At 42.1% G+C, this 15,804-nt stretch overlaps 1 protein-coding gene across 1 annotated transcript in view; it reads right to left on the reverse strand.

The window, feature by feature from the left end:
- Positions 1 to 839: 839 nt before the first annotated feature.
- LOC106890775 (rab GTPase-activating protein 1-like) overlaps positions 840 to 15,804 on the reverse strand; it is a 273,774-nt gene continuing 258,809 nt past the window's right edge. The window contains exon 21 of the mRNA XM_014946791.1: positions 840 to 956. Within this exon, the coding sequence (XP_014802277.1) occupies positions 840 to 956 (117 nt within the window). The remainder of the gene's footprint in view (positions 957 to 15,804) is intronic.

The raw sequence follows: 15,804 nt of genomic DNA on the forward strand, positions 1-15,804 counted from the left end.
CATCAGAGTCCCCCGAGGCAGAGAGGCTGCAGTGCTCGCTTCCAGCCGCAGCAGGGAAACAGTGAGGCGACTGCATCGAAATCACAAGCAAATTCAGTAAACAACCATGCAGAAAGGTCAAGTCCCAGACTGCTTGATTTCTGGGAAACCACAGCTTCAACTTAAAGCAAGGTATACAAAGAACACTTGTGGGTTTTTTTAAACAAGGTACAGAGATCCTCTGCTTTAGTTTCACCTTTTAATTGGATACACTGTGCTAGATGAGCGATCCCATCTTTCTCTGGAGACCTTTGAGAGCATTACCCTGTCCCCACCACACAACAAGAAGCAGCCAGCCCTGGGAAGTGTTGGATCATCTCCTGGCAGCCGGAGAGAACCCTAACATGATGTACCATCATGACTCCTGGATCTGTTATATATACAATCTGTCCCTCTTGCCTATATTGATCGTGTCTCACTGACTCCTGGTGTGAGGACATGCCACTGTCACCTTGCCTTAGGGCAAAACGTTACTGCCACTGATCAGAGAGAGGAGTTTACACATAGTTTTGGTGCTCTTTATCCCTTTATTAGTTTTCAGCCTGATACCTCCTTCCTCTGCAATACAGGAAGGGACCAAGCAAGTTCTCAGTGTCACTGCAGAAGCCTCTGTGAGGTACAGGTAGAAAAAGTGAAACCCATGTGAAGTCCACAGGGAGCACTAATAAAGCAGCACTAATTACTGATGAAATCTTGAACCACAACACAACCAGCACAAAATAAAGATAAATATGAGGGAAATGTTACAGCACAGTATAGCAAAAAGGTGCAACATAAGTGTAACTTAGAAGATGGTCTGTTCAATCAAAGATTTTCCTAATTCTTGATGTTCTGTCCATAGGATCTTCCTGCTGCAGCTGACTCTCTCGCATGGTTTGGTACTCTCTCTCATATTTCTTCAGCTTCTTTGTTGGCACCTGTGGAACAAGTTTGGAAAACATGTGTTTAAAGATGAAAGAAACACCGGAAAGGCTGCCCCAAAGCTCTCCTTGCAAACAGGAAGCCAAGGAAGCACTGGAAAGCTGCTGCTGCTGCTGATTCAAGTCACTCCCCGTCAGCCCCCCCCTTCCCTACTCAGCAAGCCATGTCAAACGCTCACCAATACACTTCACAGCCACAGAAATCTTTCTACTACTGTTCATTATTCAAATATTTAAAGGAAAACAAGAGTGAAGTAGAGACATTTTAGCAAGACTAACAACAAGTAAAAAAAAGGCATGAACAACAGGAGTGAGAGAACAGGGAAGAGGAAAATAAGCTTTGATAGGTTTAATTCAACAAAACAATACCTTAGCCAGAAAACTGTTAAAAGTGAGATTAGAAGAAAGGAGCGTGCCTGCAAAAGGACTCGACAATTCCCTGGGGGAGATCACAGTAATGTTTTTTACTGCTGGAAGAGTATTAATATCTAAATTACAGATTGTGACCGATGCCCTGATGAAGTTTGGCATCAGAGTCCCCCGAGGCAGAGAGGCTGCAGTGCTCGCTTCCAGCCGCAGCAGGGAAACAGTGAGGCGACTGCATCGAAATCACAAGCAAATTCAGTAAACAACCATGCAGAAAGGTCAAGTCCCAGACTGCTTGATTTCTGGGAAACCACAGCTTCAACTTAAAGCAAGGTATACAAAGAACACTTGTGGGTTTTTTTAAACAAGGTACAGAGATCCTCTGCTTTAGTTTCACCTTTTAATTGGATACACTGTGCTAGATGAGCGATCCCATCTTTCTCTGGAGACCTTTGAGAGCATTACCCTGTCCCCACCACACAACAAGAAGCAGCCAGCCCTGGGAAGTGTTGGATCATCTCCTGGCAGCCGGAGAGAACCCTAACATGATGTACCATCATGACTCCTGGATCTGTTATATATACAATCTGTCCCTCTTGCCTATATTGATCGTGTCTCACTGACTCCTGGTGTGAGGACATGCCACTGTCACCTTGCCTTAGGGCAAAACGTTACTGCCACTGATCAGAGAGAGGAGTTTACACATAGTTTTGGTGCTCTTTATCCCTTTATTAGTTTTCAGCCTGATACCTCCTTCCTCTGCAATACAGGAAGGGACCAAGCAAGTTCTCAGTGTCACTGCAGAAGCCTCTGTGAGGTACAGGTAGAAAAAGTGAAACCCATGTGAAGTCCACAGGGAGCACTAATAAAGCAGCACTAATTACTGATGAAATCTTGAACCACAACACAACCAGCACAAAATAAAGATAAATATGAGGGAAATGTTACAGCACAGTATAGCAAAAAGGTGCAACATAAGTGTAACTTAGAAGATGGTCTGTTCAATCAAAGATTTTCCTAATTCTTGATGTTTTTTCATGAAAGCCTTTAAAGTTCACATCAGGATTAAGTCTTACTACACAGAGCGAGAGAGAGAAGCCTCCCATTCACACAGCTGCCCAAACACTTCAGTAAGAATCCCATTGTCTGAAGGAATAGGAGATGTAAGATAGATTTTGTGTGTGTGTGTAAATAGGGAGAAAAGAGTGGAAAATGAAGGTAAAAATTGCAAAATCACAATCCTTCCCCCCCCAGCAGTTCCCCATGCACAGGGGAGCCCCCCATGTTTATGTGAGAGGTGCCCAGAGCTGGGTGTCGGGGGCTGCCTCCACTGACCACTGCGGCGACCCACCAATGGCTTCCCCTTTGCAGCTGCCTGGAGCAGCATCACCATTTTCCCTTTAACCACAAGATTTGCTTAAATTACTTGTGAACGAAAATTGTAGTTCTCTCTATAATCCAGAAGATACAGGCAAAATGCAGCATAAAGGTAATGATGTAAGTAACTCTTATCGAGAGAGAATCTTCACAGTCCCTGTTTCCACTCGTTGACAATTAAACATCTCTTAATGCCTGGTAAGGAGAGAGAAGTGGGGTATTAAGCACTGTTGTGACCCGAATGCCTCTGCTGAGCACTGTGCCACAGCTGTGCCTGTGCATGAAGAGATGACTGCTGCCTTCTTGGTAGCACAGCCTCACACCCAGCAGCACTCCTCCTTGCTCATTTTTTAAATGTTAATTTTTTAAGCTGCCTGAGAGGAGCCTTATTACTCTGGTTTCACCTTGCATTCTCTATCGAGATGAAGCAGAATTTAGCTTGCACAGAGTCTATTTGGCACTTAATCACCTACCTCAACAACACCAGGAACTAATGTGAACACCTCACATCAAAAAAACCTTATGAGAGCAGGGGAGAATGAGATTCAGCTGCTTCATTAAACTCTGCTCTCCGTCGTCTTCACAGTCCCTGTTTCCACTCACTGACAATTAAACATCTCTTAATGCCTGGTAACTCTTTTCACCAACTATTCTGACCTTTATCTTCTCCTTTGCATTCTTCAATTTTAATTTACAGCTGTGAGTAGGACCACACACAGGTCCTCTGTGGCTGCACAAGGGATAAGGTCCCACTTCCACTACTACAAGAGCTACCCACGAACGCTGTGGCCGTGGCCTGGGGTGAGGGACATGCCTGGGCTGTGCTCCAGCAAGCAAACAGTGTGACAGCACTTTTTTACCAACGTTAACAGTAATTAATACCTGAAACAGGGATCAAATCACGGAAGGTGTGAGCATCAGGGTGTAAGGGAGTACCTCATGACACAGAAAACACCTTCTGTGCTTGCTGAAAAAATATCGTGACTTATGCACGTTAGTATCTATTTATGCTACAACTTTTAGTTGCAAAGTATGTAAATTCAGTGAAAGTCTAATTTACAGCTGTGAGTAGGACCACACACAGGTCCTCTGTGGCTGCACAAGGGATAAGGTCCCACTTCCACTACTACAAGAGCTACCCACGAACGCTGTGGCCGTGGCCTGGGGTGAGGGACATGCCTGGGCTGTGCTCCAGCAAGCAAACAGTGTGACAGCACTTTTTTACCAACGTTAACAGTAATTAATACCTGAAACAGGGATCAAATCACGGAAGGTGTGAGCATCAGGGTGTAAGGGAGTACCTCATGACACAGAAAACACCTTCTGTGCTTGCTGAAAAAATATCGTGACTTATGCACGTTAGTATCTATTTATGCTACAACTTTTAGTTGCAAAGTATGTAAATTCAGTGAAAGTCTATCTTAAAGGTTGGGGAGGGAGGAGGGAATTCCTATTAGAAAACCAGTCCATACTAATCCACTTATCCCATAAAGTATAAACTTGATGCTTAATCACTTTGGCAGGGACAATGCTTCACTGTTATTGTCTATTCAGCCACAGCAGGAATGCTTAATCACTTTGGCAGGGACTATGCTTCACTGTTATTGTCTATTCAGCCACATTACTCAAAGGAGTTTGATAATTTATTACAGCACTTTCTTCTGGGTATACACTAATAAACAAAAAAAAAAATATATATTTAAAAGCCCATTTCCATATTCCCCAATTTAATTCCCTGAAACAGTTTGTGAATTCAACAAGGGACTTCTCTGGAAGCCCTTTCATAAGTAAGTGCTAGCTGTGCTTCAGTCTTCATGGATTGCTCTTGAACAAAGTGTGCTCATAAATTTTCTGTAAAAGCTTCTGCAATATTGATTTCTTCTTTCTTTAGCACCATGGGGTATATTGGCTAGAACTGATGGTTATCAAATTTAGGAGACTCTTATGGTTTATAAACATTGCTCATCTGTGTATCTTGGTATCTTATCTCCTTGACTCATTTTATTTTATTGTGTTCAAGCATAAAATCGTGTCACAACTGGTCGCACGTTGGGAAACCGCCACGCGGAGCATCTTAATAAAACATCCACACAGAAGAAATGAACAAGCAAAACCCCTTTCTGAAAAAAAACCAACAGACTGTGCGCTGAATGCTTGAAGGACTCACTACAGGAATGTGATATGTGGCAGGTGAGAAACAAAACCGCCTTGTTTTTAGCTGCTCCCCTGTTCAGACAGTGCTGGAAAGATCTGCTTCACCTTCTCTGTGCACTGGCAGCGTGCCGAGCATCGGCATCCACGCTGCTCCAGGAGACCTCTCCCTCATTCTGCCATTTCTTCAGCTGTTTTACAGACAGTTCAGCCTGACCTTGCTGGACTAATAAATCACACATCTATGACTCCTTCCTCCAAAATGTTTTATTGCTCTAATGAAGCACGAGCACTCAGAGGAGGTAGTTATCATTATGTTCATTTGACAGCCAAGGAAATGGAAGCAGAGATGTAAAATGATTTCCTGAACACATTGAAGACAGCCAGAGGCTGATCCAGACAGAAAAATCCTATTACCTTATTTCTAATTTCCAGCACTGCCACAATGCTAGACTGAACACTCTCACTTTCCCAGATTCCCACTTCTTTTCTCTATCTAGCACTGCATAAACACTCCAAAAATATATTGTCTCATCACACTAAGAAAGTAACCAATAGTCTGTGATCTCTGCACTCTTAATTTTTCCTCTATAGTTCTCAGCTCAGTGTGGAAGGGAAACAACAAAGGAAAAAAAAAAAAGAAAGAAAAAAGCCAATTAACAAAAATTTGCCATTTTTGAAGCAGGTGACTTTCTGTTTCACTGGCGATGGATTTGCTTGGTATTTCAAGACTGAGGCAGGGGACTTGCATCCACAGAGAGGGTTACACTGTGTGCTGATAACTGATTTGGGAGACCACTGATAGCAACCACAGGCACTGGCTGCAGCTCAGCTTCCCTTTTACCCACCCATCACACACATCCCCACGGTAGGACCAGACTCTTCCCAGTGCTGCAAAGCAGGACCATTTCCAAGCACAGGTGATGCCTGGAGCCCAGCTCAGAGGTGATGGGACCAGCCTGAGGTCCTTCAGACCTGGCTCAGCCCTTGTACACAGCCAGGAGTACCAGCTGCAAGAGGCTCTCACAAACCACTGCTACGTGTGCCCCTCTTGAGGAGATCTGAGTTATACTTGTGCTTATTTGATTTTCTTCACATTATGATTTAAAACAATATTAAAAGCAAGTTAATTTCACAATGACACTTGGTTCTGCAAAGCTTGTCATGTGAAGGCCGTAAGTTTTGAACGGAACTTCAGGCAGCAGATAAGCAACAACAAATTTCAGATCACAAGCATTGTCTTAGTTCACTCTCAAAGTTGTTGTGTCAATTTGTTCTAGTTAATACTTTGTACTTAAAAGAACTAAATCAGGTTCAAGGAAGGATAATATAGCTCTATTTAAACTTCTATTTATAGAAGTTTATTACAAACTATTCCCTTTATTAGGGAAAATTGAGGCTTTAATAAAACAAAAACATATAAAGAAACTAACTCAGTGCTCTGCTAGTCTGTGCAACCACTGCTATGGATAACTGTATCATCCTTTTCTTAAAATGCAGATGCCAAAAGGCACAAAGAAGTCTCTTGCAATGTCTGTCACTGGGAATAAGATTCAGGAGTAGATAAGCAACCCATTTTCTTTTGAGAGGATGCAATGACAAAAAAGAAAGAACAAACCCCACAGGAAAATGTTGACACAACAGACTTGTCTCTTGGATTAGACTTTAAAGGAGGTGAGTGGGATTTCATATTTAGATATTATGGAATACAATTTGAACAACTGTCTCTCTCCAGTGAGATGCCACAAGCATGAAATCTGAGAGGAAAAAGGGCAAATAAAAATTTCTCACAAAACTGTTTGTGCTGGGTAGTCTGTCGAGAAGAAAATCTGCAGCATTCGTTTGCAGAAAGAAATGTAGGGATTAAAATCAGCTGCTACCTAAAGAAAAAAAAAGAATTCCCATTTCTTCCTTTATCACCATGCAGTGAAGGGCTCGCTGATAACAAGCTGTTTCACTGCAGGTTTGAAATCAAGTGGAACAGCTCTCATCAGTGATTCAGCATTGCATTCAAGACCCAGCCATCCCCCACCCTCAAACACACCACCAATCTCATTAAACATTGTCTAACCCCTGGGGTTGGGGTAACACGATCAAAAAAGTTTTTCTGAAGCAGCCTCTCAGTCATAATCTGATTCCATCATTATCCTCATGGCAGCCTTGGCTTTGGGCAAGCCTGCAGCACGGAGCCTGCGGTGCTTGGGCTCACTGCCCACCTCTCAGTGCAGGGGATAAAGGTGGGTCCACGGGGCTGTTATTCCACTCGAGCTTGTGTGGTGCATGCAGCACAGTAAAAGCACTCAATATTGGTCAGATGCTGTTTTACCATCTACCTTGGCAGGAAGGAGATGTTCCCTGAAATTCCTTGGTAACGTACATTGTGTTGGAGACATTGTCTGCTTTGACGGATGCCCATCTGAACGCCTGCTGCAGAACAGCATCTCTCTCTACCTCATGTTTCAAAAAAAGAACTGACAGAAATGCTCTTTTTATACCAGGAAAGCACCTTGCTCCACACCAGCACGCTTAAGGATCCCTTCCTTGCAGGGGGAGGGTTTTCTTCCTTCTGCAAGTCACCTCCTTGCCAGCTTTGTAGCTGTAAGACCTCCTGAAGACCGTCTTCAGGATAACACAAATCTAATTTGAAAGCTGGCTGGAGGCAAAGAAAACCAGCTTTGCCATGAGCTTTTATTTTTATTTAATTCTTCCACATCCGTTCATTATCAAAATATCTCAATTGCCAACAAGACACCCACAGGACTTTAGAAAAAGATGGGAAAGGCAGGTTGCAAAATTTAGAGTACCTGCACAATTTGCTGTGATTCAAAATGACAGTGGCCCCGGTCAGTGATGCTGGATGATTTCTAACACCAGATCCTTTTGTCAGATTTTAATCTCTCCAACGTATTTCCATTCATCTAAACCTGCTGAACCTGGCAGAACACATTATTCTTCCACAGCCCTGCTGTTTGAGAGATCTGCTTAGTTAGGCTCAGTTAGCAATACAGTTAACCAAGTTAAAAAGAGTAAGCTCAGACTGACAGTCAATAGCCTCATTGTGCAGCAATCCAGTGGCAACCCAGCAAAAGAGAACGAAATTCAGATTCCCTGAACTGTAGCTCTAAACACTGGTGTGTACTTTTGCACTTCCCATAGTGTTTGAGAAGCACATATATTGACTACAGGGGAATCTGCATTTTTTTAAAAAAGGGCTCAAGGAAAGCATGTTCTGCCTTGTGTCAGAGAGTCTTCAAAACACACCTCCAGATCAACAAATCGGTTCTCAGCATTCAAACATTCATTTTCACTTTGAGATATGAAGGGCTTATTACCCACTTCAACTCTATTTGTTTTAGCAAAAAAGAGACAGCCTGAGTGGCTTAAAAGCAGTGCTTGGAAATGGCTGATTATTTTCTATATTCGCAGCTCACCCAGACAAAAAGTGCTTCCTCTGGCGTGCAGATAAGGGCTGTAGCATTGAGGTGCAGGCTGTGAGAGGAAACAGCTACAGCCACTCTGTCACCAAGCACCTATTATGCATTTAAATTGGCTGTGGTCAACAGGAATACTGCAGTTAAGGATATCAATATTTGAAACATTCTAGATGGAAAATATCTGGGTACAGGTCATTTTTATTATCTGGCATAACTTAGAGAATGTCTGAACAGTGAGATTTCTGCTACAACAGGCTATATAGGCTAAATTAAACTACCTATATATCCTGAGGACACAGATTAGGATCAGATAACTGGGGGAACTGACACACTGACCAGCCACCTGGGACAAGGCCCTGCTCTGTAAAACACAGTTAGTACAAACAGCAGCAGTTCTTCCACTGTAGAATTTATTCTTTGGTTTGTACCTCATAGCATAACAGTTCCGAGTGACTGTGTGTGCCTTACATACACACACCTTGTGATACACAGCATTTGGTGCTACGGGTTTTATACACATCCTCGGTGACTGTGCAAAATCAGCCCCTCAGCTCTCTCCCCTTTTGAGGTACATCATTCATTCTGATTTAGATCTGCCCACAACAACTTTAGAGCTTACGCTGTAATTCTTGGCACATCAGAGCAACAGAAGAGAGGGGCGAGCAGGAAGACAAGTGAAGCCTTCACCACTAACCCTGAGAGAACAGAATCAGAAATTCAGGAAAAACGTCCCCAGTGATTTTCTTGCATCACTCAGCAAAGAAAACAACCTGTTCCCAACTACACAAAGCAGCTAAGCTGTGTGAGGGTTCTCTTTCCAACCTTGTATATAGGATGCTGACACTAACACAGACTTATTTCACTGTCATGCGTAAGGGAAAATTGCCAGCACAAGGCTTGCAACTGCTCAGTAACCAGTTTCAAAATACTGTATTATCAAGGTTGTAAAACCTGTCCCACTGAAAATATTTAGTCCACAGGTTCCACGGCTTTCGGCTAATAAACCCCTGGCTGAATACATCTGAAACCTGCCACAAGACTGGTGAAACCAGTTGCCTGTCCTGACTCTGCTGAGTTATCAAGCCACGTCTTGTCTCCTGTCACACTCTGTGCCCAGCACAAGATGGAAAAAAAATTATACTTCCTGAGATGGAGGGTGGGTCCTAACTCACAGCTTTGAACCACATACCCTGGTAAGCCATATTGACCAGTAAAGATCCTCACAGTATTCTTTGAGCACATGTTCCATGTGTCAATATTATTCATGATCAATTCTTTGTAGCAGTATCAAGAAAACTGTAATGCTGTCACGCTTTAAATTTGTAAGTCTGTTTAAATTCACAAGCTTCTCTGATGTGTGGTGAGGTGCTTGATGCTAAAACACTTTTCGTTACTTTTACAAATATTTCAAACCCACATGTTACTAAGAGCAATTACTTTTTAGTGTGTTACTCCACTAGCAGAAAATAAATACCTTTTCTATATTAAAGCTGAACCATTATACACTTACATTCAGGACTCTACGACCACTTCTGTTATGTGAAATACTTTTATCTATATTTCAGCGACTAACACAACTTTTACCACACCTTCTCAAAAGTCTTGCCTTTTTTCTGCTTGCCCAGCTCCATAAACACTACTGCTAAAAGCCTAAAATAAAAAATAAGTTCTTTAGAGCCACACATTAAATAATCAGCATTTTGAAAACACAAGTGGGACAGTGTCCAACTTCCAAGAAATGAGAAACGCTCACTGAAGCATTTTACTGCAATAATAACCCTGGCCCTGCTCTGTTATCTCTGTAATCCTTCGTCTGCTGAGGTTTTCTCAACAACTTTAAATGAGGCTTCAGGTTTTGCCATATTTGCACCTTTCAGCCTCTGTGGTACCTGCGAAAACGCCTTGGCATGGAGCTGGCAGGTACCTGGAGGAAGGGCAGGCCCGGAGAGTTTGAAAGTGCTAGTCAGCCACTAATGCAGGGTGAGAGAGCATCCCCAGGGACAGGAACGCGCAGCAGCACTGCACAGCAGCCCCAGGAGATACAGAGGAGAGGTACCAATTCACAAACCTGTATATACAAGGCTGCTTTTTGGTTTTTAAACCTTCTGCTGTTTCACTGCCCCAGCTCTGGTTCCACCATCACCACTAGCACCACCAGTTGAGTTTGCTGCTTCACCTGTACAGGGACTTGCACCCATCCATTACGTCCAGCTGAGACCCTGCCAGGCTAATAAATTACCAATGAACTCAAAACCTTCTCCTTTATCATCTAGCAGGGAAAATCCCAAGAGCATCTCAAGCACTGACAAAAGTTTGCATCAGGCAGGAGCGGCTGAAGGCAGAAGGTGGAATATGGCCAAGATGCCAACTTTAGGTGGAAAACCAAGCTGCTGCTGACACTAAAAGGAGCACCCTACAAAGGAAAGGGCTCCTACAAAGGGAAAAAAAAACACTTTTTGCAGGAAAGGAAGCCAGTTAATATTAGCAGCTATATCTAGCTCCAACTATTTTCACCCTCTGGTACCAACAGCTGCAAAGAAGCACCAAACCACATTTTCTTTCCAAGCCCTGTCCCATTCCTCTTGCCATGGAAAGGAAGAGATCCTCAGTTTTGGGACAACAGAATTCAGTGTCCTGACCTGCTATGGAAGTTCAGCCTGAGTGTGGGCATTCTCTGCGTGCTTGTTCTTCCTTACACACTTAGCTTCTGCCATCTCCAAGGTAAAGGACAAACACACGCCACGATTTCTTAACTTAGCATTACTTTGGTGACTCTACCCTGTAGCACCACAATGCTTTTATATACACTGAGCTTTCTCTTGGCATAAATAAGATGCTACTCTGAAATCAAACCATCTGGATTTTCCTCAGCGCAAAGGACAAGCCTACAGCTTTAAAACAGCAGCGACCGGCGTAACCAGCACTCCAGTCAATGTAGTTATTTTTTCTTCCAAGTTCATGTTGACACAGCTAGAAGGAAGCAATAAAGTGTGCGTATTGAATGGTGCATGAAAGAACAAATCAAACAAGATAAAACCCAACTGAAATACGTTTTCCAACTCGGGCAGTGTATTTATGCCAAATTCTTCTGAGAACTGAGTTCAAAAAGAGTGAAAATTGTTGTAGACAATGAAGACAGAGTATTTTTAACTAACACATTCACCTACACAACTTTTTATTCCATCTTCTAGTAATTAAGAAATTAGGCTTCTATAAAGAGATTAACTGCCTTTTCATCTAGTCTTAGCACTCCTTTCAAGGCTGATGAACGTACTGATCATGGAGACACTGACAAAACACTGATAAATACGTGTACTTTGCATTTGCTATGATTACATGCAAAGCTTTTGGGTTTGTATGTAGCCCTGCTAAGGTGTAACGTATTACATTAACAGCGATCTACAAGATAAGACAAGTGAGGTAAGAAAGCTGAAGGTTTAGAATTCAGGAGCTTCAAGTCTTTCATTTTCACTACAGTTTCTCATCTTAATACAATGACTACTGAATTTAACAGAGTTGAGGTGACTATCAGTCTTACCTCACCTGTGCAGAGAGAAATAAGGTAAATGCTATTTTATTCTAATTTAACCATTTCTGCATTTAAACATTGAAATACGGTCTTACAAAGTATCTCATCAACTGCTCTTCTTTAATTAAAAAGGTTCAGGATGATGCCCAACACATTCAAGGTCATTAAAATTAAAAATCTAATGAACCAATAATGGCTAGAAAATTATTTCAAATGGACTTGAACTGACAGAAACCGAGTTTCTCAAGTGCCCAGAAAAACTTGTATCAATTTTCCTGGAATTCTTTTTAAGAAAAAAATGAGGAAGCTCCAGGATACTGAAATGTCCTGCTTTTGAATACTTAATCTCAAAGATTCTGTTCTTATTTATAAAATGTCTATTTCAGATATTGCTTCAGTAACTCGTTCTTGATCCAATGACAATAAGAGGGCAGCAGTAAGAAATGCTTTCAAACATGAAGAGAAAATAAACAGAAAATAATCTATGTTATTAATTAGGAACAGATAAAATAATAACTAAAACTAAATGTAGGAGAAAAAAGTTTAAACTCTTTAAAAGTTTAAATTGAGTTTTGTTAGGCTGGACTTGACTCTGCAGCGTACTGAAAACAAGAGGATTCCTAAGCATTGTTCATATGCATTAATAATTACAGCTTGAAAATAATTACAATTCAGACGAGTCACAATTGTCCAGAAAACAGCTCTGCTCTGCTGGAAACCAGGCTGCAGGTTTCCATGCAGAGCAGAAGTACTGACAGAACTGGGAGATGAGATCTCTGGTCCACTGATGTTCATTTTTAGTAAATCCTCGAACACAGTAGAGACTCACTTAGACCAGGAGAAAATCCTGAATGGTTTTGGTTGCTTTGCTGAAACCCAGAAACCCACACAAACGCTCTGCAGAGCTGATACAAATCCAGCCCATAACTAGCGTAGGAATGTAAGTGGTTCCACACTGACATAATGTTATAAAATGTATGTCTCATTTTATTCTTTATCTACAGGTTTGATAGATAAAAGTAACTTCACAGTTGGAATATTCTTCTCTAGCACTGGATTTGATACCACATGATAGATTTACTTAAAAAAAACAACAAAAACAACCTGAAAAAAACCCCACACAACAAAATCCCAGAAGAGTATCCAATAGCCATAAAGCATGAATTAAAAAGCTTGGGAAATGGGTCAAAAAGCCACTGTCAAAGGGAATCATTATTCAATGACATTTTTCATTTGGGGTTAATGACATCCTAAAGGATGTCTTCTGGGACTCGTAAAGGATCCAGCGCTATCAAACATTACATCAGTGGACTGGAAGTGAAAAATACAGTCCCATTAATAACATTTGCAGATGCCGCATGGATAGAAAGAGCAGTAAAGAACAAAAAGGAGGACCAGAAAATTACACAGATACATTACAATTCCCGGAAACAGCTTACTCAAAGGCAACACATCACTGCACTGACTCTTGACCAAATGTATGCGGGGCTTAGCTGCAGCACGGATCAGAAGACCTCCAGCTGGGGTTGAATCCCATGAAGAGATGGGATCACAGAATCACAGAATCACAGAATCTTCTAGGTTGGAAGGGACCTCAAAAATCATCTTGTCCAACCGTCAACCTAACTGACAAAAATAGACACCCACACAACAAACAAGGAGCATCATCACTAAACCATCCCTCCCAGCACTACATCAACCCGGCTTTTGAACACCTCCAGGGATGGTGCCTCAACCAGTGAATCAGTCCCAAGAAAGCACCATATGGACTTTTTACAAAAGTTTGGAAGCTTTTCCGCTCTCTGGGAAGAACAGGGGCTGGGGGAATGGGAGGCAGGTGCTGTGAGAGCAGCCCACCATTGGCTGGGCAAGCCCTAGCTCTTCCTCCACAGCCTTTTCCCTCCCACCTCACTTGATGGCAAGCTGACCAAAAGAATCCTTCAAAAATATGCTAATTTAATTATTATTTTTAATTGTAACACTACCATTCATAACACAGCCCCACAAGTAGCTGTGCTGGCACCGTCCCACCATTGTCCTGTGGGTGTGTGAACAAACTGGTGTAGAAAAAAGGGCAGGAAATAACAGACCACCTTTGCAGTCCTCCAGCCTCACTGCCTGATGGCAAGCTGACCAAAAGAATCCTTCAACCCTCCCACCTCACTTGATGGCAAGCTGACCAAAAGAATCCTTCAAAAATATGCTAATTTAATTATTATTTTTTTAATTTTTAGTTGTAACACTACCATTCATAACACAGCCCCACAAGTAGCTGCACTGGCACCATCCCACCATTGTGATGTGGGAGTGTGAACAAACTGGTGTAGAGAGAAGGGCAGGAAATAACAGACCACCTTTGCAGGATTCCTGTTGTCAGAGTCAGGCTGTGGCTGAAATGGGAGCCCCAGGATGCACAAGGACAGGAAAAAGCAAGATGACTAAGGAAGTTTTAACCCTCCATCATCACTGATTCCAATACTGGAATACTGTGTCTAAGTCCTGGGAGATTCAGTTGGGGAAAAAAAAAAAAGAGGAGGATGTGGAGCAGAGCCACTGAACTGTTTTGTGCAGGGTGTAAATGCCTCGCAGCAGGAGGTTTAAGAGCTCAAGCTCCTCAAGCTCTCTCCTGTACAAGAGAGCACAGACAGCAGAGTTGGTCACAGCATGTAAGTACCTTCAGAGGGATAAAATAAGTAATGGCACAGAAGGCTGTACTCTGTCACAAAAATGTATGCCAGATCCAAGAGGGGAAGCTGAAACCAGAATGAATCTAAATGAGAAGCCAGAAACATTTTTAACAGCAAGAGATGAACAGGTTACTATAGAAAATGATACCTTTCCCACCTCCTGTTACACTCAAATGAGAGCTGGATGCTTTTCCAGAAGAGCATTTAATAGAGTTTTTAATTTTCAAAAAATGCTACTGGAATGAAGTTGGATGAGAGAGATGAAGCTTAAATAATTAAAAGATCTGCCTAGCCTTAACCTCAGTGAATCAGTGGGCAGGATGAACCACCTCTCTCGTTTCTATGCAGTTGAACCTTGATGCCAAACAGGGGCTACACGGTGACACGATGAGATGCAGAGTCCACCAAAGAGCCTTCAACAGAAAGAGGAAAACCATTAGACCGAGGTGCACTGATGCAACACCAAAGACCAGGGCTGGGTGCAACCCAGCAGCAGCTGATGGCTCGTCAGGACAGAGTTCACTCCCGTGTCCTCCCCGGCTGTGACTCTCATCTGCCCCGATACCAAAGGCTGCTGCTTCACCTCTGACAGTTTCTACTCCTCATTAATAACATAAAACAGCAAAAATGTACTGCACACTGAAGGTTTAAAACAGCAGAAAGCAAATGGGATACAATATAAAAATAAATAGCCCAAGGTATTTTAGTACCAATTATTCATTTTCATATTTAATAACAAAGGAGTGGTGAAGGTCACATAAGCCTGAATAAAAATAAAATTACATGCCAGCTACACATTACCATAATATAAAACATACGCTTCTTCACTATTTACAAGTTCAACATTTAGGGCTAGATTTGTGTACATTGAAGAAGCACTCTGTGAGTTTTGTCAGACAAGCATCTGCTCCATTAACGAGTCTGGTTTTAGTAGCAGGAGGGACCAGGATCTCACCCATCACGGGTAAACGACCTCCTCTCTGGCCTACAGGGCTCTGTATATGACAGGGGGTGTATGGGGGATTCACACTGCAGAACCTGTGCCAGTTTTCCTAAATATTCCTAAATAAATATGCTGGAACTTCAAGACTTTAAAACATGAGAAATCCAAAGAGGGAAGAGACTTCATTTTAATGTGTTTAGCTTTAATCCAAAGGTGCCAGCCAAGTCTTAATGAGAAAAAAATTTCAGCCAAAATAATATTCATATACATTATATACGCTCTGAAATCTAGAATAAGCTAGTAAGCAGACTACAGTCTGATATGATGATCCATTTAATTAGCTTTATACAAGCTGTTT

Source organism: Calidris pugnax, unplaced genomic scaffold (genome assembly GCF_001431845.1).
Source record: "Calidris pugnax isolate Ruff unplaced genomic scaffold, ASM143184v1 scaffold30, whole genome shotgun sequence".
NCBI classification, from domain to species: domain Eukaryota; kingdom Metazoa; phylum Chordata; class Aves; order Charadriiformes; family Scolopacidae; genus Calidris; species Calidris pugnax.